Genomic DNA, 23,790 nt, shown 5'->3' on the forward strand with positions numbered 1-23,790 from the left:
ACAGTGTTCAGGGCAGCAATTTAGTAGACAGGAACATTGTTATGCAAACTGCCTGCTTGCAGGAGCTTACAATTATAAAGGTGATCTTTTCTAGCGTGAGTAGACTTCATTTGTAATATTTCCATGTATAGCCCATCTTTATAGAAATCCTGCAGCTATCTTTTCTAAAATGCTGCTCTTTAAAGCTGACAGTATACCATGGTAATTTTAAGCAATCGTACTCCTGGCACTTCCTTAATTCATCTGACATGCACATTCACTATTCAGGGCTTGTCAAGTTCTCTCTCTGTTTCCCCATAGGTGGTGTAGTGTGGTCTATCTTATCCCTGCTAAATTAGTAGATACCAAAGGCCTGCAGATTACTAGAAACAATAGACTGCTGACATCCCATCATACAATGGTTTGTAACCTATATGTCATGAGATTTTGGTGATGTGCGAAAAAATATCCCACAGAGATTTACAAAGCATCCCAGGCTTATAAAACATTGCATCAGTTCTCCTCCTCCAAAAGAAAAAAGCATCATGATATATCCTCAGCAGGATACCTTGCAAAAATTATGGGCCAGATTGACCCATGGTTTTCAGCATTTAAGTGTTGATTTTTAATTTTTTGTTTTACTTTTTTTTTATTTTAACACATGCTTATCAAAGTAATGTGGTAACATCACCTCACTATAGTACATTATTACAAGCATAGCAGTTACATAGTTTTTTGTTATGCAGATTTCAAAAGCCATTTTGATTTCTGCACATGACTTTGTAAAAGATATACTAGCAGTTTTCCATTACAGCGTGCAATCGTCATTAGCAAGAGACTTTCTCATCTTTCTATAACTCTTTAAAAAAGGGTCTCATAGTCATGAGAAAAAGTTGGAAGGATTTATTTATTTATTTATTTATTTTGCTTTGAAGTTATAAGCCTTATGTTCCTAGACCAAAACCTGTGTCGATTTTACTCATGTCCATGCTTAATGTTGCGTTTTGATTCATGTTTTTTGACCAGCATACAGATTTATAAAAAAAATGCTTCAAACCTGTATTTGGAAGGGACTGGAGGTTATATTTTTCTTCCAGCTCCTGGCATGGCACGGCAGAAGTGTTTGTGCCTGCAGCTATAATAAGTAAAGCGGTTTGCTATAGACTGGCTGAGTGTTCCACAGCACTATTTGAACAGTGGCATGTGGACATATCAGGCTTGTGTACATAGAGTTAATTTTAACCACTTGCCCACCGCTATATATATATATATATATATATATATATATATATATATATATATATATATATATATATATATATATATATATATATATATATATATATATATATATATATATATATATATACACATGTTGCTTGTTGTGGTTTACCAGGGTTATGGCTGAAGCCAGCCTTAACCCCAGTACTTTTATTTTTCAGCCGGCATCTGGCTTTCTCAAAAAGTGTTTAGAGCGGCTCATTAGCCGCTGGATCGCTTTCAGATGCAATGAGAGGGGATGCCCCTCCCGCTGCTCACCGGTGTATTTTGGGCTTATCGGGCTTTTCGGTTTTAGCGGCGTGCCCGAGAAATGATCTGAAGGTGCAACCAGTTGGCGAACAGAGACCAGATTGGGTCTGATCACCTCCTATGGCATTGGAGGACTGGAGCAATGTCATTCCAGTCTAGGGATATATATATAATGTGTGTGTGTTTGTGTGTGTGTGTGTATATATATATATATATATATATCAAAGGCAAAGGAGAGATTTGGGGTCTCTTTAACCCCAGACCCATCCATAAAGAGGACCTTTCATCCTTGTAATAAGAATACATTTATAAAAAAAAAACTTAGTGTAAAAATAGTTAATAAAATATATATTTTTTTAAAGCGCCCCCCCCCCCCCAGTCCCTTTGTGCTTGCGTCATGCACGCATATGTTAATGGTGTTTGCACCCCACATGTTGGAGTGAGCGTAATAATTCTAGTGCTCTAAACCTCCTCTGTAACGCTAAACTGGTAACCTGTAAAAATATTTAAAGCGTCGGCTATGGAGATTTTTAAGTACCGTAGTTTATCGCCATTCCACGAGCGTATGCAATTTTTAAGCGCGACATGTTTGGTATCTATTTACTCTGCTTAAGATCTTTCATATTTTACAAAAAAATTGTGTATATATTGTTTTTTTATTTTTTGTTCATTAAGTATATTTTTTCCCCAAAAATAGCGTTTTAAAAACCGCTGCACAAATACTGCGAATTTAAACGAACGCGATCCTATTCCCTAGGGTCTCTGTAAAAAAAAAAAAAAAAAAAGATTTATACTGTTTGGTGGTTATAAGTAACTTTCTTGCAAAAAATACTGTTTTAAACTTGGAATCAAAAAGTGCCAGAAAAGACCTGGCCTTCGAGCGGTTAAAGAAAACCATGAACTGCGTATCTAAAACTATAGAAAAATCCCACTTGTGAGTAGCAATGGGCTCGGGTGTGTTTGGATCAAACCTGACAGGAAGCAGTCGCTGCACAGCGCCAATCATCTCAGATAGCAAGGATAACTTTCCACACATTTGTGGCAGTGTTGAATTGTAAGTCTGTTAACTTGCTGCACATTTTCACTGGTAAGTTGTACATTTGCAGAGCATTTGAAGCAAAAGTTGTAGTTGACACTTTTCCAATTTGTAGCCAATTTGCGTGGCAAGTCTCTAGCAAGAGCAAAGTTGCAGTGGTGAGTCTACAGCAAGAGCTCTGCAAGTCTGTGACCCTTGTGGTGGGATGACTATTGTACAACATAACTAAACAAGAGCTTGCAGAATGTTTGCAAAGGAAGTTGATCTGCAGTCATCCAATGCGGACTTGCTGCAATTGTGCGTCAAACTTGTGATGCCTGCTAAGTCTAGCAATAGCTTGGCAAGTAATTTTTCAAACTTGCAGCTCAATTGCTTGTCATCTCGGACAGGCAGTCAGGCGTTTCCCAACCGGCAGCTGCACATACACATGCTGCCTGTGATCGGCTAGTGGTTAAAGCTGAGCTATGGCAGCTTGATAGATGTTGAGACGTTTTAAATGATTTGGGATTGTACAACCCTCGATTTTACCACATTATATCACCTTGGTACCCACTAACGCAATTTCACCTTCCCTTTTTCTGCCTGTGACCAGCGAACATATTCTTAGTAAAGTGCTATTAGTCTTGTCTTGGGTTCACTTTTCAGAATTTATCGCAACACAATCTGCATGGATATGTTGCAGTTGAAGTCTTGGAGCTTACAATTTTCTGTAACTTATTACTTATTGGGGGTATATTGGGTAATACCCTGCACTTTAGCGTCTTTATTACATTTCTGGACTTCTGTTCCGTGAAGATTTTGAAATTGTTAAAAGTTTTTAGTCGGCTTCTAAAATGTAATACAATTTTATGCAAGTCAATTTGTTACAAAGTTACTACAAAAAGTACATAAACAAAAATTGTCATAGTTGTATGTGTTGTGGCAGCAGGCAGGTTAAATTCCCTGGTTGCATCCAGGATGCAGTCCATATATCCCCTAGGTTCAGGCTTTATGCCAGTTTATACCTCTAGGGCAGGGATATGCAATTAGCGGACCTCCAGCTGTTGCAGAACTACAAGTCCCATGAGGCATTGCAAGACTCTGACAGCCACAAGCATGACACCCAAAGGCAGAGGCATGATGGGAATTGTAGTTTTGCAACATCTGGAGGTCCGGTAATTGCATATCCCTGCTCTAGGGGGAGTGCTGGGAGTTCTGCTGGAGGACTTGATGGGCCCAGCTGATTTAGGTGAGCTCATTGGGTCCTCTACAAAAACTCCCAGCATGCACAGAGATATGCTCCAACCTGGAACCAGATCTGTGTGATTAGTCTGGGGAGTGTGATCTCTGTGCGGTGAGATCAAGCCTGTGTGGCTATTGCAAAGCGATTTAAACAGCAGGGAGTCAGGGACTGGGAAAGCACAAGGCTGTACCCAGTTGTTAGTTAGGGACACCAACGTGTATAGCGAGCAGGTCAAGTTGACCAGGATTTATTTTGTATTTCTTTTGTTTTCTGTCACATTTTGATTTGTATATAGTTCAAATAAAACCACACCTTTTTGTTTTCCCCCTACCACTGTCTGCTGTGCCTAGTGTTTTTGTGTGCTGAACCCTTCCAGGGGGTCACACACACCCGCTGCCGGGCTAACCCCTCACAGTGTTTGAAGTTATGTATCCTGTTCGGTTTTGAAGATATACAGTACTGTACATAAGTCTTATGGCCCGTACACACGATCCGAATATCGGATGAAAACTGTCACCCGAGGAAGAATCGTACGATTTCTAGAGCCGATCATGCCAGTTCATCCGCTATTATCCGATCGGACAAGCACAAAAAATTTCCTTGCACGATACCAGATCGTACGATTTTTGTTTTGTCAGTATAGTTGTCATCCGAAAATACAAATACATTACAACACTGCTGATTTATTTTTATTTTTTTCTGTTGTACCAGAATTTTCGTAACTTTAGTAACCTATTCAATTTCTACTTGTGACTATTAAGCATACGATCTGTCGTACGATATTCTGATCATGTGTATGAGCCATTAGGCAGGTGTGAAAAAATGCTGTAAATTAGGAATGACCTTTTTTCTGTACCCCAGTAACTGTTTTCATGCATAGGACATGGAAACAAAGCTCAGCGACTTAACTATGCATGAAAACATAGGAACTGGGTTGCAGAAAAATAGCAGCTGGTGCTTTTGGACGGATGAGTCAAAATATGAACTATTTGGCTGCAGCAAAATGCAGTTTGTTCACAAAGGGCTTGAGAACGGTACAATCATGAGTGTCTTCAGGCAACAGTGAAGCATAGTGGAGGTTCCTTGCAAGTTTGAGGCTGCATTTCTGCAAATGGAGTTGAAGACTTGGTCAGAATCCACGATGTCTACCATGCTCAGAAATACGGGGCAGATACTTGGCCATCAGGGAGGCATGTGATTTGCCCCAAACTTTTTCCGCAGCATGTCAATGACCCCAAACATGCAGCCAATATCATATCTTCTGCGTAAAGAACAGGGAGTCCTGGAAGTCTTGGTTTGACCCCCACAGAGCCCTGATTTCAACATTGAGTCTATCTGGGATTACATGAAGACAGAAGGATTTGAGGCAGCCTACATCCACAGATGATATATAGTCCTCCAAGATGTTTGAAACAACCTACCTGTCAAGTTCCTTCAAAAACTGTGTGCAAGTGTACCTAGAAGAATTGATGCCATTTTAAAGGCAGAGTGGTCACACCAAATTGATTTGGATTTCTCATCTGTTAGTTTATTTCTCATCAAGTAACAACATGGAAAGTAAACGATTAACACCATTTCTGAAAGAATTCTTAATTTACTATATTTCTTTACACACCAAAGACTTTTGCACAGTACTGTAATTCTAAATGTCTTCACTTATAACTATAATACAAACTCTGCTTTTATAGTTGTGTTTGTAGATTGCTGTGTAATTTTTATGTTGAACAAATTATAATTTGGGTCAAACAGCCACTGTAAAGGAGGAGGTAAAGACCTCTTGTGAGAAATGGATGTGCTTAACCACAAGGTGTTCGGGGTTACTTGAGCTTACTGTAATGATTACATTAACTGGTAATATTTAGATGGGATCGAATGGATGCCTCAGTAAAATGAAATGACAGTTAAAGAAATGCATTTGAAAGAATGCACTAATGGTTTCTTTAAGTGCTTTTTGTCTTATCTATTTTCTTTTAAAGACAGTGAAATGAATTCATCTGCACATTTTAAGGGGTTGACCTTCACCTCTGTGGAACATACACTTATATGAAAGCATGTGTTTAGCTTGGATATTCATTTCTGTGTATCGGAATGCAAGACATTCTGGGGAATTCATAACTAGGGTGCATGACACACTTTAAAAATCCGGTATGACGCCACATGACAAATGTGGGTGCACGCAATGTATTCATGTACCTTTTTCTAAACAAGTTCCAAACAGGCCACAGGGATATTTGAGTCTGGTGCAGAATCCCCCAGATTGTTACTTTTACTTGCAAATTCAGCTTCATTGTGCCATCCAAGTATTACATTTCAGCCAGGCCCAGTATATATCCAAATCCAACAATAATGCCTCAGTTTTTTGCTAGTGTTCTGGTAGGTTGGATGCATTTTTACTCAGCTATGCTGAGGACATTTCTATCTATAATTGTCTGTCAGATACTTGGTACTCTGTAGATGTTTTTTCTTAAGGCAAGAAATTGTCTCTGTTTTTAAACTGCTCTCTACAAAAGTTTATCCTAATAGATGTTTTCTCTGCAACAGATTGGAGTCTGTACCTGGACCTTGCTGGACATAACACTGCCTGGCTAGCCTCAAATGGGGCACTGGGCACAGCTTGTGTGGCTTTTCAGACATTTGAGTACTGGGTAAATGGCTGAAGAGTGCTCTTCAGGTCCAGAGATGTGGCACAGCCTCTGGTGGGACTCTGTCTCTGAATCTCTGAGTGAGTTTTATAGCAAAGATATCAAATTATGTATTTTGTAGCTGTAGTACTTTTCAGATCTAGAGCAGTGGTGCAGCCTCTGGAGTGACCCAATCTCTGAATCTTCAGTCACTGAGCCTCATACTGGGATAAAGCTAACCTATTTGTCCTAAGGCACTCGACTCTGCATTATTGTGCTTTCCAGTTCCTTATGTACGGTTAGCTAGCCACAGACAGTGTTTTATAGTCATGGCAAAGTCTCTGGCAAAGGACTTTGCATTATGGCACTTCTAGCCAATTATACTGCAGACCATATTCTAGTTTCAGACTCATGATCCAGCCTCTAATATGACCCTCTGTACTGTTACTTTGTATGGAAACCCTTTTTGCAACATATATCAATATGTGACCTGGAATTTTGTACACGGCTCCGTCCCTTGCATACTGTGTGCAGTTGTAGAGCTGTGGCTCAACCTAATACTGTGACTCAATACCTTGCACCTCATTTATCTGGATAGGCAGTTTTGGCCACAGTGATGAAAAACTACCTCACAATTTAAAACCTTGGTGCATGATTTATTTTCTTGAAATTTCTTGCCCTTTTTTTTCCCACTGGGGTAACACCATAGCTTAAGAAAACCTAGTGCTGAATTCATGTGCTGTGAAGTATATTGTACATACATGATCCTTTCCCACCTTTCAGATAAAAAGGAAACCTCTTTCCACAGCTACTGCTGCAGAACCTTTTTCCACTGTCTGCCTTCAGTTTAAGACTTTGCCTGTGATCCCCGACAGCTGTTGCTGCCTAGGTTTGAGAGGACATGAGGCTTTGCCTTACTTTTTGTCAGTTGCTGTCTGGTGCAATGCAGTGCTTTAAAAGGCTTTCAAGAGGACAGTCCCACTGCAACTGGTGACATTGTTCTATACTCCCTTACTGTTCCAGGATGTGACTCACTGGCATCCTTAGAAGAGTTTGATTGTATTATGGATCCTGGGACCCCTATTTATTTGTATTTATTTTTAAATGGTCCCTATCATTAGCCCTGTCTGTGCCATGTCTGCCAGAGTCCAAAGGATCAACCTGCTGTACCAAGTAAAGGATCTTTTCAGCTTGTGCTAATGTGTAGGTACTATGGCTATGTGCTTGGATTTTTTGTAGATGCATTTAAACAATGCATCATTCAATTTCAATTGGAAGGAAGGCTTCACTTTTGGTCATGCACTTAAAGCTGTGATAAACACAAAACCAAAAATGTAATATCCCAGCTTACCAATATGAAATGTGGTGGTTGCATTAGTTTGAGGGGCCATTAGATGTACTAGCAGATTAAGATGCACTAAACAAATTGAAACCGTGCCTCCTGGGATATGTAACGAGCAGGAGGCACAGGGAGAACGGTGCACATCACGCCTAGGTGAATGACTGGAGGGGGGGGCTTTTTATTGGAATGAAAAAATGAATAAAAAACGATTTTTGTGTAGGAGAAAGGAGGGTAGTTACTTTGCGGATAAAGATCTGCTTTAAAGCGGAGTTCTACCCAAAAATGGAGCTTCCGCCTTAAGGGATGGTGACCTCCTGACATGTATTTTTTATTTATTTATTTTTTGGTGGAGGAGCGGATACCCAGTTTTTAAGGGCACCAAGCTCCCACTTCCTCCTCTGGCTCCATGACGCCGGAAGGAAGTTCACATCTCCCTCCCTGTAATCTTCTGGGACACTTTGCAGGTCCCATAAGATTGCCTGGCCATTCACAGCGCGCAACTCATGCGTGCCTGGCACCGCAGAGAATTGAGGTTAGAATGCGGAGAGGAGGGGGAGAGGAGCTGGGCTTCGTGTACCCGCATCGCTGGACAATGGGACAGGTAAGTGTTTGATTATTAAAAGTCAGCAGCTACACTTTTTGTAGCTGCTGACTTTTAAATTGGTGGAACTCTGCTTTAAATTGGGCAGATTGTAGTTCATAATTAAAAACTAAGCTGTGGATTCTGCTACATTTTATGAGCAATTCATGACAAATTCTAGGCAATTCCAAAAGGTACACAGACTTTTTCACATGCATCATATACACTGAAAAAAAATAACTAGTGCGTTAGATGGGCAACAATGAGACTTAAGAGCATGGAAGAGAATAAGCAGAACCGGTATCTGCTCATTTTTGCAAGGAGAAACGAGATGAGCACTGCCAGCGCCCTACAAATTTACCTCCAGCAGGCCACTGGTGTGAATGTCTCTGACCAAACAATCCAGAACAGACTACATGAGGGTGGCCTAAGGGCCCAATGTCCTCTAGTGGACCCTGTGCTCACTGTCCGGCACAGTGGAGCCTTGCATTTGTCACATGTGCTCAGGGTGAACCTGCTCACATCTGTGAAAGATGTGAAAGGGTCTGGAGACGTGGTGGACAACATTATGCTGCCTGTAACATTAAGTATGGGTCAGTGATGGTCTGGGGAGTCATATCCAAGGAGGGACGCACAGACCTCTACAGGCTAGATAATGGCACCCTGATTGCCATTAGGTATAGGGATGAAATCCTTGGACCCATTGTCAGGCCCTACGCTGGGGCAGTGGGTTCTGAGTTCCTCCAGGTGTACAACAATGCCCGGCCTCATGGTGAGAGTATGCAGCCAGTTTCTGGAGGATGAAGGAATTGATACCATTTGAATATCCCCCATGCTTGCCTGACCTAAATCCAATAGAACACCTCTAGGACATTGTTTTGGCCAATCCGATGCTGCCAGGTTGTACCTCAGTCTCTTAAGGGGCTCAGTGATGCCCTGGTCCAGATCTGGGAGGAAATGGAGGACACCTCCATTGTCTCATTAGGAGCATGTCACAACGTTGTCAGGCATGCATACAAGCACGCGGGGGCCATGCAAACTACTGAGTACCATTTTGAGTTGCTGCAATGAAATTTCAGCAAAATGGACTAGACTGCTGCATCATTTTTTCACTTAAATTTTCGGGGTGTCTTTTGAATTCTGTCCTGTAGGATGATCAATTTAATTTCCATCAAATAATGTGGCATCCTTTTATTTCGAACACATTACCCAATCCATATCCGTAGATATCAGCATAATATTTTTGTGATGTGTTTTCAAAGTGTTCTTTTTTTTGAGCAGTGTATTATACGAATGTGAGCAGTGTGGGACACCTCTATGCAAGCAGTGTGTGCGATTTGAACATTGATTACTGTATGATGGTACATGGATGAGATTTTGTAGTAAAATCACTGCAGCTCTTATTTTGATATCTAAACTTTAACAAAATTAAGGGGGTTTGGTGGTTTAAAAATACTGAGATGAACTGATTGGCAGGTATATTATTTTTCATCTTCCACTGATGAAAGATATGCTCATATGTGGCTAGTGCACTTTTTACTTGCCATGTTCTGTCCTTGGAGCTTCATTGTGCTTTGTTTTTCTGTGAACTTATGTGAGCCTGAAACAAAGCAAAATGGACAACTGTGTTGTACACACACTCACTACAATAAATATCAGCGCTCATCCATTGTCTCCAACCATTATAAAGTGCATATTATTACAATCATCTCTACGGATTCTATCATTTTCTTTAAGTGATAAAAATACACACTCCCTACTAATAATCCACATGCATCACATGTGCAAACAACTGTAAGTTGCACAAAAAAATTAATTATGCAAAATATAAAACTGCAAATGGCAAGAACATGTGCAAATTATGCCACAAATAAGGCAAATGACTAAATTATTGTGCAAAAAATGCTTGTGCAAAATAGCGAAAACCGTATTTTGCAAAAAAAATCTGTCACAATAAATCACACTAATATCTGATAATGGTGCAAAGAAAAGAAAGTGCAAATTATGCAAAGCTGTGCTCTCCATACAATATCAACAGTTCACATGTCTAGATCATAACTATTGGGATATCATAATAAGTCCTTTCGAGGAAAAATAACTAAAGTCCACAGAATGTTTTAGTCTTTCAAAGGACACCCCCCAATATTGAGTAGGGTGACCACCACACACTAAATTAACTCATAAAACCACTTGTCACCAACTTCTCTATTGTGCCTTAAATGGTTTAAATGATAGACTACTACTTTTAAAACTATATACTGCGTACATCTTATCTGACAAATGATGATGTATATATGCAAAAATTACAGTTTTTATTAGACAATACAAACAGGTTGAAAGCATTCTCATTATCAAAAAGCATTGGTCCATTGTAAAAAGAGATATATAACCTTAAACTATTGGGACAGAAATGTATTTATAAAAGGGCTCCAGCCCTCAGGACAAAGCTGGTACGTAATGTGACGAATCCGCCTAGCAAAGCTGTGATTTATTTTTTTTTTTTTTTTTTGAGACCCGAAAGGATTTTTTTTTTTTAGATGTAGGAGGAGTCAGGCTTGCAGAACTGTATCCAATAAAGAGAGCAGGAAAAAAAATTGTATTTACCCATAAAAAAATATAAAATCACAAAAATATGCCATAGCAATTTTGTCACCTAGAGACCAATAATTTGTTATATTTTTACTTGTTAAGACCAATTGAGGGTTTATGAATTCATTTTTTTGTATTAACCACTTAAGGCCCCGCTCACGTCCATATACGTCGGTACTTTAAAGATGGATATCTCAGTAACGGCAGCAGCTGCTGCCACAACCGAGATAACCATCTTTTCTTTAAGCGGTCCTGTAAACGATAACGGTGGACTCCGCAGCGGATTCGCCACAAGATCACCGTTCTCAGCGGCGGGAGAGGGGCCCCCCTGCCGCCGCTCTCCCACGCCCTCCGCCGCTTACCGGAGCAGTCGGCAGCGGCGGAGGCGATCGGGTCCTGTCCCCTGCTCGACTGGGATACGAGTGAGGGCAAGATGGCCCCCACCCGTCCCCACAGCAATGGCATAGGGCGGAAGCGACGTCAAAACGTCACTTCCGCCCATGCTTCATAAAGCAATATTTTCTTGTCATTTTTTCAAATGACAAATTCTTTTTCTTTTCTTTTTTTTCTTTTTTTTTGTCTGAATATGGGATTTGAGGTCTTTTTTGACCCCAAAGAGGACCTTTCATGCTTTTTTCTATTACAAGGGATGTTTACATTCCTTGTAATAGGAATAAAAGTGACCCATTTTTTTTTTTGTGTAAAAATTAATAAAATAAATAAAACAAAAAAAAAGATATATATTTTTTAAAGCTCCCCCGTCCCGACGAGCTTGCGCGCAGAAGCAAACGCATAGGTGAAAACGGTTCTCAAATCACACAAGTGAGGTATAGCTGCGATCGTTGGAGCGAGACCAATAATTCTAGCCCTAGACCTCCTCTGTAATTCAAAAGATGCAACCTATAGAATTTTTTAAACGTTGCCTATGGAGATTTTTAAGGTTAAAAGTTTGACGCCATTCCACGAGCGGGTGCAATTTGGAAGCGTGACATGTTGGATATCATTTTACTCGGCGTAACATTATCTTTCACAATATAAAAAAAAAATTGGGCTAACTTTACTATTCACTTATTTTTAATTAACCGCTTCCAGACCGCCGCATGTACATATACATCGGCAGAATGGCACGTACAGGCACATTGGCGTACCTGTACGTCCCTGCCTAGACGTGGGTCGGGGGTCCCGCGGGAGTGATCCGGGACGACGGCGCGGCTATTAGTTTATAGCCGCTCCGTCGCGATCGCTCCCCAGAGCTGAAGAACGGGGAGAGCCGTATGTAAACATGGCTTCCCCGTGCTTCACTGTGGCGGCGCATCGATCGAGTGATCCCTTTTATAGAGAGACTTGATCGATGACGTCAGTCCTACAGCCACACCCCCCTACAGTTGTAAACACACACTAGGTGAACCCTAACTCCTACAGCGCCCCCTGTGGTTAACTCCCAAACTGCAACTGTCAAAAATAGGTAGAATATGTATCGGCCTAAACTGAGGAAAAAAAATTTTTTAGATATGTTTTTGGGGGATATTTAATATAGCAAAAAGTAAAAAATATTGCATTTTTTTCAAAATTGTCGCTCTATTTTTGTTTATAGCGCAAAAAATAAAAACAGCAGAGGTGATCAAATACCACCAAAAGAAAGCTCTATTTGTGGGGAAAAAAGGACGCCAATTTTGTTTGGGACCGCGCAATTGTCTGTTAAAGCAACGCAGTGCCGAATTGTAAAAACCCCTTGGGTCATTTAGCAGCATATTGGTCCGGTCCTTAAGTGGTTAAAAAAAGTGTTTTTTTTTTTCCAAAAAAAGTGCGCTTGTAAGACTGCTACGCAAATACGGTGTGACAAAAAGTATTGCAATGACCACCGTTTTATTCTCTAGGGTGTTTTAAGTAATTTTCTAACAAAGAAAAACTATTTTAATCTTGTAAACACCAAATCTGAAAAACAGCCAAGGTCCTTAAGTCGTTAAAGTGACACTAAAAGTTCCCTTTTTTTTTTTAAATAACAAACATATACTTGCCTTCACTGTGCAGTTCTTTTTGTTCTGGGGTCCCATGGTGGCTCTCTCGGCTCCTTCCCGCATTAGGTAATCCCCTGTGGGAAGCTCTCTCCCGAGGGGATTTCCTTGCGGGCGTGCTCCTGTGTCATACACTCGGCGTCCATAGACACCCAGTGTATGACTTGGCCCCGCCCCTCGGTGCCCGCATTGTTGGATTTGGTTCTCAGCAGCGGGAGCCAATGGCTGCGCTGCTATCAGTCTATCCAATTAAAGCCGGGGACTCTAAGGAGAGGACGACGGCGGGGACGCGCCCACGGAATTCGGGGCTCCGGTAAGTAAAACTGGGGGGCTGGACACTGCAAGGTGTTTTTTCACCTTAATGCATCCTATGCAAAAAACACAAGCCTTTGACAACCCCTTTAACACTATTGTTTTTATAATCGATATTCTATACAGAATTTTCTTTTCGGTTTTTATGGGAAATTTACTAAGAGAAGGAAAGTAAACATCATTTCATATTAAAGGTATAATAGTTTTTTATGATCTCCTAGTAGTTATGATCTACATATATAGTTGGATAGTAGGTGAGGTTGAAAAAGACACAAGTACAACCTATGTGTGTGATTTTATGTCAGTATTACATTGTATATCCCTGTATGTTGTGTTCGTGCCGGTACCTATCTAATCGTTGATGTAAAATTATTGATGCTCCCCGCTGAAACCACTACCTGTGGAAGAGAATTTCACATCCTAACCGCTTTTACAGTAAAGAATGAATGTATAAACCTAAAAAGCGCCTTTGGATATGAATTTACCTATAGTAACCGATATCCGCTGCAAAATAAGTTTGCTAAGTACCAACAGAGCAATATGAATTAAGAAAAATAAAAATGTGCTAGAAATCATCCACTAAGGTATTTACTAGGGTTGTCCAGATACCGATACCAGTATCGGTATCGGGACCGATACCGAGTATTTGCACTAGTACTCGTACTCGCGCAAATACTCCCGATACCAAAATAGAATACTTTTTTTTTTTTGTGACATCGAACACAAATTGGATGGCACCATTGGATGGCACTGATAGGTGGCACTGGCATTGATTGAATGGCACTCATAAATGGATGGCACCGATAGGTGGCACTGGCATTGATTGGGTGGCACTGATGAGATGCACTAATAAGCTGCCTCCCTGCACTGATGCACTAATGGGCACTGATCTGCACTGATAGGTGGCACTGGCTAGCTGCACTTTTGGGCACTGGCACCGATGAGCTGCACTGACAGTGATCACTCCTTCAATGATATATAGTTTTCCAGTACCGTATGCTAAAAAACAGCCCCACACCATGATGTACCAGTTCTTCATAATTCTAAAGAAAATATCTTTGGTCTGTATTGTGGTTTGAAAACGGTCACATGACATTAAAAAAAAGTATCGGTATTCGGTATCGGCGACTACTTGAAAAAAAGTATCGGTACTTGTACTCGGTCCTAAAAAAGTGGTATCGGGACAACCCTAGTATTTACACAAACTGGCAGACAAATGTATACGTATTTATACCATAGAATGGTAACATGTAATACTACCATATGGTGCTCATGCTTAATAGATATCTCCTATGGACTGGTTCTCAGACTAAGTGCCCCACACCCACTACTACTTCCTGGTGATGGCTTTGTAATTGGCCAAAACGTTGAGGTAATATCGCGTTACTTCTGCTCTAACTGAAACTACCAGGGATCTAGCACCAGGACGCCGCTACAGGGGCTATCTTGTTCAGGGCTGATTACCCTTTTAATCAATCACCTGCTATACACGCCGGGTGCCAGGACTATTAGGCACTCAGCAATGCAAGTGTAAACTTTTACATTTTGTGGAACCAATAAATGTTTTTATACGGAATTAGCACAATGAGGCTCTTTCTCTTTTGATCCTATTCATCCCTTATGAGGTACATCAACAATAAAACGTCATTTTAAAGACCTGAGTTCGGGGTATCCCCACATGCTTACTAGACCACACTAGCAATAGTTGGTCCATATTTTCCGGTGAGTGCACATCTATGTGGGGCACCCAGTCTGAGCACCAGTCCAGGAGATATCTATTGAGCACGAGCACCATATGGGATTATTACATGTTACCATTCAATGTTATAAATATATATATATATATAATTTGTCTGCCAGTTTGTTTAAATACCTTTTTAGTGAGTGATTTCTAGCGCATTTTTCTTTTTCTTTACAGTAAAGAACCCTCTACGCGGTTTAAGGTTAAACCACTTTTTTCTTCTAATTTTTGTGAATGGCCACGTGTCTTATTAAATTCCCTTTTGCGGAAAAGCTTTAACCTTACTGTGAGGTTACCAGTATGGTATTTTGTACATTGCAATCTTATCCCCTCTCAAGTGTCTCTTCTCCAGAGAATAAGTTCAGTGCTCGTAACCTTTCCTCGTAACTAAGGTCCTCCAGTCCCTTTTATTCGTTTTGTTGCCCTTCTCTGGACTCTCTCCAATTACAACACACCCTTCCTGAGGACTGGTGCCCAGAACTGGACAGCATACTCCAGGTGAGGCCGGACCAGAGTGTTGTGGGAGAATTATTGATTCTTCTCTGAAGTTAATCCCCTTTTTAATGCATGCCAATTTTCTGTTGGCTTTGTTTGCAGCAGCTTGGCCATGCATGCTATTGCTGAGCCTGTCATCTACTAGATTCCCCTAGAAGATCTCCCACTAGTGAGTAGATTGCATTCATATTTTTCCATCCAAATGCATTATTTTAAATTTTTATACATTAAACCTCATTTGCCACATAGTTACCCACCCCATTAATTTGTTCAGATCTTCTTGCAAAGTTTCCACATCCTGCAGAGAAGTTATTGCCCTACTTAGCTTGGTATCGTCCGCAAATGCAGAGATTGAGCCGTTTATCCCATCCTCCAAGTCGTTTATGAATACATTAAATAGGATTGGTCCTAGGACAGAACCCTGGGGGACCCCACTTTCCACCCCGAATCATTCAGAGTAATCTCCATATATCACCACCCTCTGAACTCGCCCTTGTAGCCAGTTTTCAATCCATGTACTCGCCATGTGGTCCATGCCTATGGAGCTTACTTTGTACAGTAAACGTTTATGGGGAACTGTATCAAATGTTTTTGCAAAATCCAGATACACCATGTCACGTCTATATGAACTGTTGATATTGTATGGAGTGCACAACTTTGCATAATTTGCACCATTTCAGCTACTTGCACATGTTCTTTTCTTTGCAATTTAGTAATTTGCATCATTGCATCATAGAATTGCTTGTAATAATATACACTTAATTGATTGGTAACGTTGGAGGAGCGCTGATATTATATATTGGAGTCTGGGGAGCACCTATATACCAGCAGCTACATGTGTTTTTGGCTGTGGCACAAGTGAATATTTATAGTATCTTTGTGATGTCCACACAGTTGTAAGCGTGAGCTATTATTTTTTTTTTTTGGGGGGGGGGGGGCAGCATATTTGTTATATTTTGTATGCTTTTTATCCCCCATTACCAATGGACTACAGTCTCCCTATGAGTTGGTGACATTGCATGTGAATACATTAAAATCAGAACAATTGCATTGCTTTTGAGTTCCAACAAAGTATAATCGCATACTACTTTTACCTTTTTTTTTTTTTTTGCCCAAATATGTATATATTTACTTTTGTTCTCTCTGTATAAATGACTCATTTAGCCAATTAGGCCTGTTCTTGTATGGAGAATTGTTTCCACTCTTGTGGTAATTTGACAGGTGTGTATTATTTGTTTCCCAATGCTGTTCTTTATAACGCTGGTACTTTAATTCTTTGTTGAATAGCACAAGTTCATGTCAGTCTGAAAGACTAATTTACAAAACCTGAAAAGAACCACCTGTTCGCTGCAAATGTCAGTGAATGCCTGTGATGCAGTATGTTCAGTTGCAGTTATTTTACTACTGACCTTGAATCCTAATTAAGACTAATTTCTTTGAAAATCAATTTTTTGCCAACAAAATTAAAAAATCAAATGTCTTGTTCTTTTTGTTTCTTGTAATGATACTAACTTCATGATATGCCTATTGTGCAATGGCCTGTATTAACACAGAATATTATTCTTTTATAGTTAAATGTAAATGTGAAGCTTCCGGCAGGAGAAATATACGATTTAAATCTGTTCCTGTGTCATTCAGTTGTGCCAGATCAAAGTACATTTAAAGTACTTTCAACTAAGGTGAGTCTTTAAGTACTTATGGTGCCTTTGCACTTTAATGTTGTGTTTTATGTTAACTTCTACAAATGGACAATATAAAACTGAAGAATAAGGCAACATGGGCAGGTTTTTTTTTTTTATATTGAAAACAATGTTTTTGTCTGAAGTTCCTCTGCTGATTTTGCTTGCATGACTCTTTGGTAATTCTCCCCATAATCTTTAAGTCGGTCTAGCTGAACTCCGTACTCGAACTTGCAAATAGCAGCTGTGTAAATGGTACTGTCAGAATTGCATTGTCAGAATTCCAATGTTCTTCAGGTTTGCTCCTATGTGGGGTGTCTCTTGCATCACCAACATCAGTTATTGGCTCTTTTATTGTGAGAAATGTATGAACCTCCTGTGAAAGTGTGCTTGTAGGACTGTGACATTGGATCCCAAACCCCAATGTGACAAGATCTTGTGTATATAAAACATACTGTGCATAATGCTGGGTAAAATTGTGTTTATGAATTTGGGAAATCTATTGTTCTATTAACATTGTGGTTCTTATGAAGTATTTGTTGTGCTCAATTAAATATATATTTTTTTAATCTTCTCTGCTATTACAGTTTTCAGGCTTGCCTGAAGAAATCTTTTTTTAAAAGCTAAAGTCACTGAAAAAAGCAGGAAAAACCTTTATCTGAAACCAAGATTACAACAACCTTAAAGAGTGCCCTGTTTCTGACTGTGGGCTTTCTTTATAATAATTGATCATGCAAAGGCACGGACTGACTTACGATGGAATTATTTTTAAAAGAGAATTATCAAAATAAGTGCAGGTTTTCTGTTTAGAACTACCAGGATCACTTTTTCCTCCTTTTAAAATTATCGACATGGAAATATAGGCTAAGGCTTCCTCCCTTAGGAATGGTTCATTTAAATCTGCTTGAGGAAGCTGAAACTGCTCTAGGTTAAAAACATAGTTCTTAGGAAATGACAAAATAAGATAGAAAATAGTTGGAATTTTGTATTCAACGAATGTTAGTTTTATGAAAAATATTCTGTAGAAGACAGATCTTATGCCCTTAAGGCATTAGCATTCTCAGCATAACTGATAGAAACAGAATGTTATTGAAAATCTAGCCGATGGAAGAAATAGTCTGTGAGAATTTCTATTCTTATGGATGGCGGTAAATAAAGCTCTGATGTTCAGGGAACACAAGCCTTAATTGCTTGCACTATTTGACAGAAGCACAGGCTTGGTAGCATAACTAATTAGTTTAGGGCATGGTAGTTTCTAATTAGTCAGAATCTGTGGTGGCCTGCATGCAACTTGAGGTTTAGGTGGGGCATTTTTCATATAACTGGCGTCTGAAAATATGAATGTATGCAAATGAAACCATTTCTTAGATTGATAGCTTAAACAAAGAGGAAGAATACCAATTAGCTTCTGTGCCCTTGTGTGACAGCTGACAGCCTGTGCACAGAGAGCTAGGAACTGCTCCATTTACACAAGCCACAATCAAAGAACAAGCCATGTGCTTCGATGGGGTTTCTCAACAGCTGTATGAGGTTTCCTTTTGCCACTTTATTTTATCTACTCCAGCCCTCTTAACATAATGCTTGTTGCTAGTCACACCTTGAATCTTTGTTATTGGGTTATGAATCCAGTGTACAAGTTGCCTTTATGGCTTCCTTCATTTTTGAAAACTGTGAATTGGGAATGTCTGCTCCCACTAATGGAAGTGGAATCTGAAATATGTCTACCATTTATCTTTACCAAAGGCACATTAGTAGTGTTTTTGTTAAAACTAGCGTAAAGGTAAAACAAGGATATTGTGTTAGCAATACAGTTAAATTTCAGCTATCCCTCTCTGATATGCAATGGCAGAAAATTTCATTTTTTGCAGCAGGCATCAATTTTAGGCATAATTTTATTTTCACCTCAGTTTTCATCTCTTTCATATAATTGCCCTGGCGTGGTGTCATGTTGGCGTATAGAGCTCTTTTCAATAGTATTTTTGTTAGAAAGTTTTACACAGTTAAATGCTCCTCAAGTCTAAAGTCTCATACACACAATCGGATTATCCAACGGGAATTGTGTGATGGCAGGCTGTCCGTTTGCATGCTCCACATTTGTTGTCAGATTTTCCTTTAAAATTGTCTGCCAACAAATGTGCGTTGTCTGATTATCCGATCGGGAGTACACAAGTCCATCGGACAAAACTCTAAAGTAAAAACACGTATGCTCAGAAGCAATGCAAACCATAACATTAGGAGAAGTTGCCCAAAAGGTGGCACTAAAGAGCTGAAAAAACACGTAGTTTTGTGTTTGGCCGACAATTCTTGGCCATTTGTATGCAATACAAGTTCCTGGCCAACGCCCTTTGGACAAAAGTCCTACGCTTTGTCCCCAGAAAATGTGTATCAGGCTTAAGAAATTGTGAGAGGCTGCATTACTTGCCTTCTCCTCGATTCGGCAGGCTCCCTTAGACTGAGCAAACAGACCCCTGCAGCCTCCTCTCGAATCCATTCTTGGCCACGATTACTGCATCCACATAAAATACAGAACCTATAGTGCTGCAGTGCAATGCTGTATCCTGGCCTAGGCTAACAAGGCCCAGGCCTAGGGCAGCACTTTGCAGGGGGGCAGCACGGACAGCTTGCGCTACACTGTTAGGCAAATTAGTTTAGCGCCCCCATAAATCGGCCGCACGGTTTCCAGTAGGTGGGCGGTTGGCATTCTGCAACGGTGAGGGGGGGGGGGGGCGCGTCACTTCTATTTTTTTTTACCATCCCTGTCCCATTCCAGAGATTTCCCTTCACATGTCCCATAGCCAAACAGGAAGTGAGAGGAAATCTATGCAAATTAAGGGAATCCATTGCCCCCCCCCCCCCCCAGGCCATCAGAACTTGTGTCCCCTCTTGAAAGTTTCAGGGTGGGTCTTAAACCGCAAGGGGTGTGGCCTTGACAGGAAGGGGTGGGTCATATTTAAATTAGGGGGTGCACGAGTTTAGTCAGGCCTAGGGCAGCACAAAACCTAAATACACCCCTGCTGCAGTGTACTTATGCAGATGATCAGTCCTGGATACAATTTTCACTGAAAGGGGTGCCTCTCCCAGGTGTCCTCCTCGAAGTCAATAGCGAGTCCATGCTTTTGTCACAAGCCTTGGACCCCGAAACCTACAAGCCCTCTTCATGATGACAAGGGTGCCCTCACTCCCTGAAGTATTTGGAGCATCTGAACTTTTTCTAGCTTTTGATTAGAAAAGAGAGATATTTTGAAAGTGGCATGGTAAAGTTTAAATGTAAAGTGTATCTAAACTCGGTTAGAATTTTCTACAGTAACGGGAACCTATAGAAATGCTGCTTGTGCCTGAGCATTAACCTAAAAAAGTTGTTGGGCCTCATTCGCACCCAAGCCATTTTCTGCTTTAAGCTTTTAAAATGCTCAGTAAGACAAATCCCATTGTTAATGGCCTTTGTTGACATTTGAGTGTTCTGTTGCCTGTAGCAACAGCCCTGTCACTCAAAGTACAAGAGCTTTTTTTTTGGCAGATTGGATGCTGATTAAAGGGTTACTATAGGGGAAAAAAAAATATTTTAAATAACAAACATGTTATACTTACCTCCACTGTGCAGTTCGTTTTGCACAGAGTGGCCCCGATCCACGTCTTCTGGGGTCCCTCGGCGGCTGTCTCTGGTCCTCCCCGCAAGAACTCACCACAGCCATGCGAGAGAGCTTGCATGGTGGTGAGTCCTTGCGGGCGCGCTGCCGTGATACAGCGAGCGGTCATAGCCGCTCACTGTATCACTCCGCCCCCTCGGCGCACCGTGTCACTGGATGTGATTGACAGCAGCGCCAGCCAATGGCTGCGCTGCTCTCAATCCATCCGCTCTAGCCAATCAGCGGCCAGGCTGAGCAGCGAAAAGGATCTCGGGACCGAGCGCGGGACTTTCGAGGGGTCAGGTAAGTAAAATGGGGGGCATCATCAGATGTTTTTCCACCTTAATGCATAGATTGCATTAAGGTGAAAAAAGTTTTCTTTACAACTCCTTTAAGCCCCATAGACTTCAATGGGAATGTCTGAAAATGCGCAATGCCGGGTGCGCGGCTCGCACCGATTTTATATAGGCCTCTTATGACGTCACAGTCCCATCATGCTCCGGGTGGTGACAACATAAGGGGGTGGGGTCACCAGGTGATATCCGCCCCCTTATGTCATCACCACCCGGAGCATGATGGGACTGTGACGTCATAAGACGCCTATATAAATTGGTGCGAGCCACGCACCCGGCATTACGGTGGAAGGAATCGACGTCTCAACATTGAAGAAGAGAAAAGGGAAGAAGGCGATGCAGAAGACCGGGCCTCCGCTGGTAAAAGAGCTACAAGAAGACAGCGGAGAAGCCCGGCAAAAGGAGAAGACGGCAGACGACTGCTCCCCCCGCAGAAGAGAACAGAAGACGGCGAAGAAGTCCGGAGCCATCGCTTGTAAAAGAGCTTAAAAGAAGAAAGCGGGGGCCCAGGCAGAACGCCCCCTGAAATAATTGAGAAAGTCGGAAGAAAAGAAGACCCCCCGGAGCTGACTAATTACTTTTTTACATTTTCTTTTCCTCCAGGTGAATGGGTAGGGGTACGATGTACCCCATACTCATTTACCTAGGGTGGGGGGCCGGGATCTGGGGGCCCCCTTATTAAAGGGGTCTCCCGGATTCCGATAAGCTCCCCACCCACAGACCCCAAAAACCAACGACCAGGGTTGTCGGCAAGAGGCCCTGTCCTCATCAACATGGGGACAGGGTGCTTTGGGGTGGGGGGCCCATGTTGAGGGCATGCGGCCTGGTATGGTTGCTTCTTTGCAAATATCCTCCACTGTTTACCAGATCACCAGTCAGTAGAGGAAGCTTTGAGATGAGGTAGCAATGCCCTAATCCTCTACCACAGGGGTGCCCAACCTTTTGAAGAGCAAGGGCCACTTAAGCGAATTGGTTAACGGTCGCAGGCCACAATGAGCGGAGCGGGTGGATGGCAGGCCACTCGGCTCTATAGAGTCCACTCTATTCTCAGCACAACAAACTCGCAGGTAATAGTCTATGGCTCGGTGCAGGTAACCCTCCGTTGCACTTCTCTGCACCTGCGGATCAGTTTGAAAGCAGCCCAGTAACCACTGCAGAACAGACATGTCCATATATACACTGTGATTTTAGTAATAAACTTACCTTTAACGGCATTCTATTCTATTTTATTCCATCCCAGAGCAGGAGGTCGCGGGCCACATCAGAGGGCTCCGCGGGCCACTGATTGGGCACCCCTGCTCTACCAAAATGGTTGCCCCACACAAAAGACAGTATGTAACAAGTAAGTCTGTAATGGGGGAAAGGTCAACTGCAAGGAGCCTACAATAGTTTTTTGCCTACTTTTTTGAGCATAGTTTTTGCAGTTCAGCTCTCTTTTAACCACTTGCCGTGGGCCGTATTTAAGCTCACATATTGGTACCATTGTTTTTTTGTTTTTCTTTTCAGTCGACTTATAACTTTTCAGTAAAGGTAATCCAGGTGGCGTTAATTCTATGGCTGTAATAACCTGTATAGACAAAAATTTGGGGTACCGTAGTTTTTTTACTTTTTTACAGATGCATGCAATTTTAAGGCCTGGCGTTGTTTTTATTATATATTGATGGTACACAACCACGTGTTTTTTTTTGTTTTGTTTTTTTTACCAAAAATTATTGGATTTTGTTTGTTTTTGCATATTTTTTCCTGAACACTTTGTGCTTGATAAAGAGTTTCAGGGCTAGTTCACACCACAGAAACGCACTCCAGATCCATTTCCGATGTGTTTTTGCTTGTGCATTTTTGGTACGTTCCGGTGCGTTTTTGATGCGTTTCTGGGTGCATTCCAGATACTTTTTTTATTTTATTTCCTCTCACCCCCCCCCCCCCCTACTGTACAGGGTCTGGCATGTTTTTGATGGGTTTTACTGCGTTCTAGTGCAGGAAAAATGTGCTTCTCTGCTCTTCTCTGCACCCCACCCCCCCCCCCGGAACTAGAAAGTCCTGGAACTGACTGCATTGGTGTAAACTATGCCATTGGAAACCATATAACCTATGTTTCATGCATTTTTAATGGAAAACAAAACTGCACTGGACTGCATGTGGTGTGAACTGGCCCCTGAAATATTGTATGGCATAAAAATAGCATCTTCTGTAATTTTTTTTTTTTTATGCTGCAGGCCCTCTACTTTCCAAAAATATGATTTAATAGGTGGTTTTAAGTAATTTTTCTAGCAAACATTTAACTTGTAGGATAAACGAAAAACGTGCCCTGGACTTGAAGAGGTTAAAAGTAATTTTCCATTTTTTAAAGACCGTTTATTACTCTTTTAGTGTTAAATTCATTTCACCTAAGTTATGATGTAGCTAGCTATATGAGTTTTAATTTTTAAAGAAGTGTATTTGTCTGGACAAATTAGCTTGGCTCTTCAGTAGTGCCAAGGATTCAATGGTATTTTAATTTACTATTGAATGTGTTAAGTTCCAAAAAATGCCTATTCATTTTGTCAACTGATAACCTCTTGTGCTCTTTGCCTGGACTTCATTCTTATCAATTACATTGTTCTCAACAGTGGTGCCCCCCCCACCCCCCTCCATTCATGTGTCCGGCCCCCTAATCTACATGAGGGGTGC

General features: G+C 41.1%; 1 protein-coding gene across 1 annotated transcript in view; it reads left to right on the forward strand.

Annotated features, from left to right (window-relative positions):
• Positions 1-23,790, forward strand: part of SUGT1 (SGT1 homolog, MIS12 kinetochore complex assembly cochaperone) — a 152,799-nt gene that overhangs the window by 96,317 nt on the left and 32,692 nt on the right. Inside the window, exon 11 of the mRNA XM_040341330.1 lies at positions 17,034-17,141. Coding sequence (XP_040197264.1) covers positions 17,034-17,141 — 108 coding nt within the window. The remainder of the gene's footprint in view (positions 1-17,033; positions 17,142-23,790) is intronic.

This window comes from Rana temporaria, chromosome 2, assembly GCF_905171775.1.
Source record: "Rana temporaria chromosome 2, aRanTem1.1, whole genome shotgun sequence".
NCBI classification, from domain to species: Eukaryota; Metazoa; Chordata; class Amphibia; order Anura; family Ranidae; genus Rana; species Rana temporaria.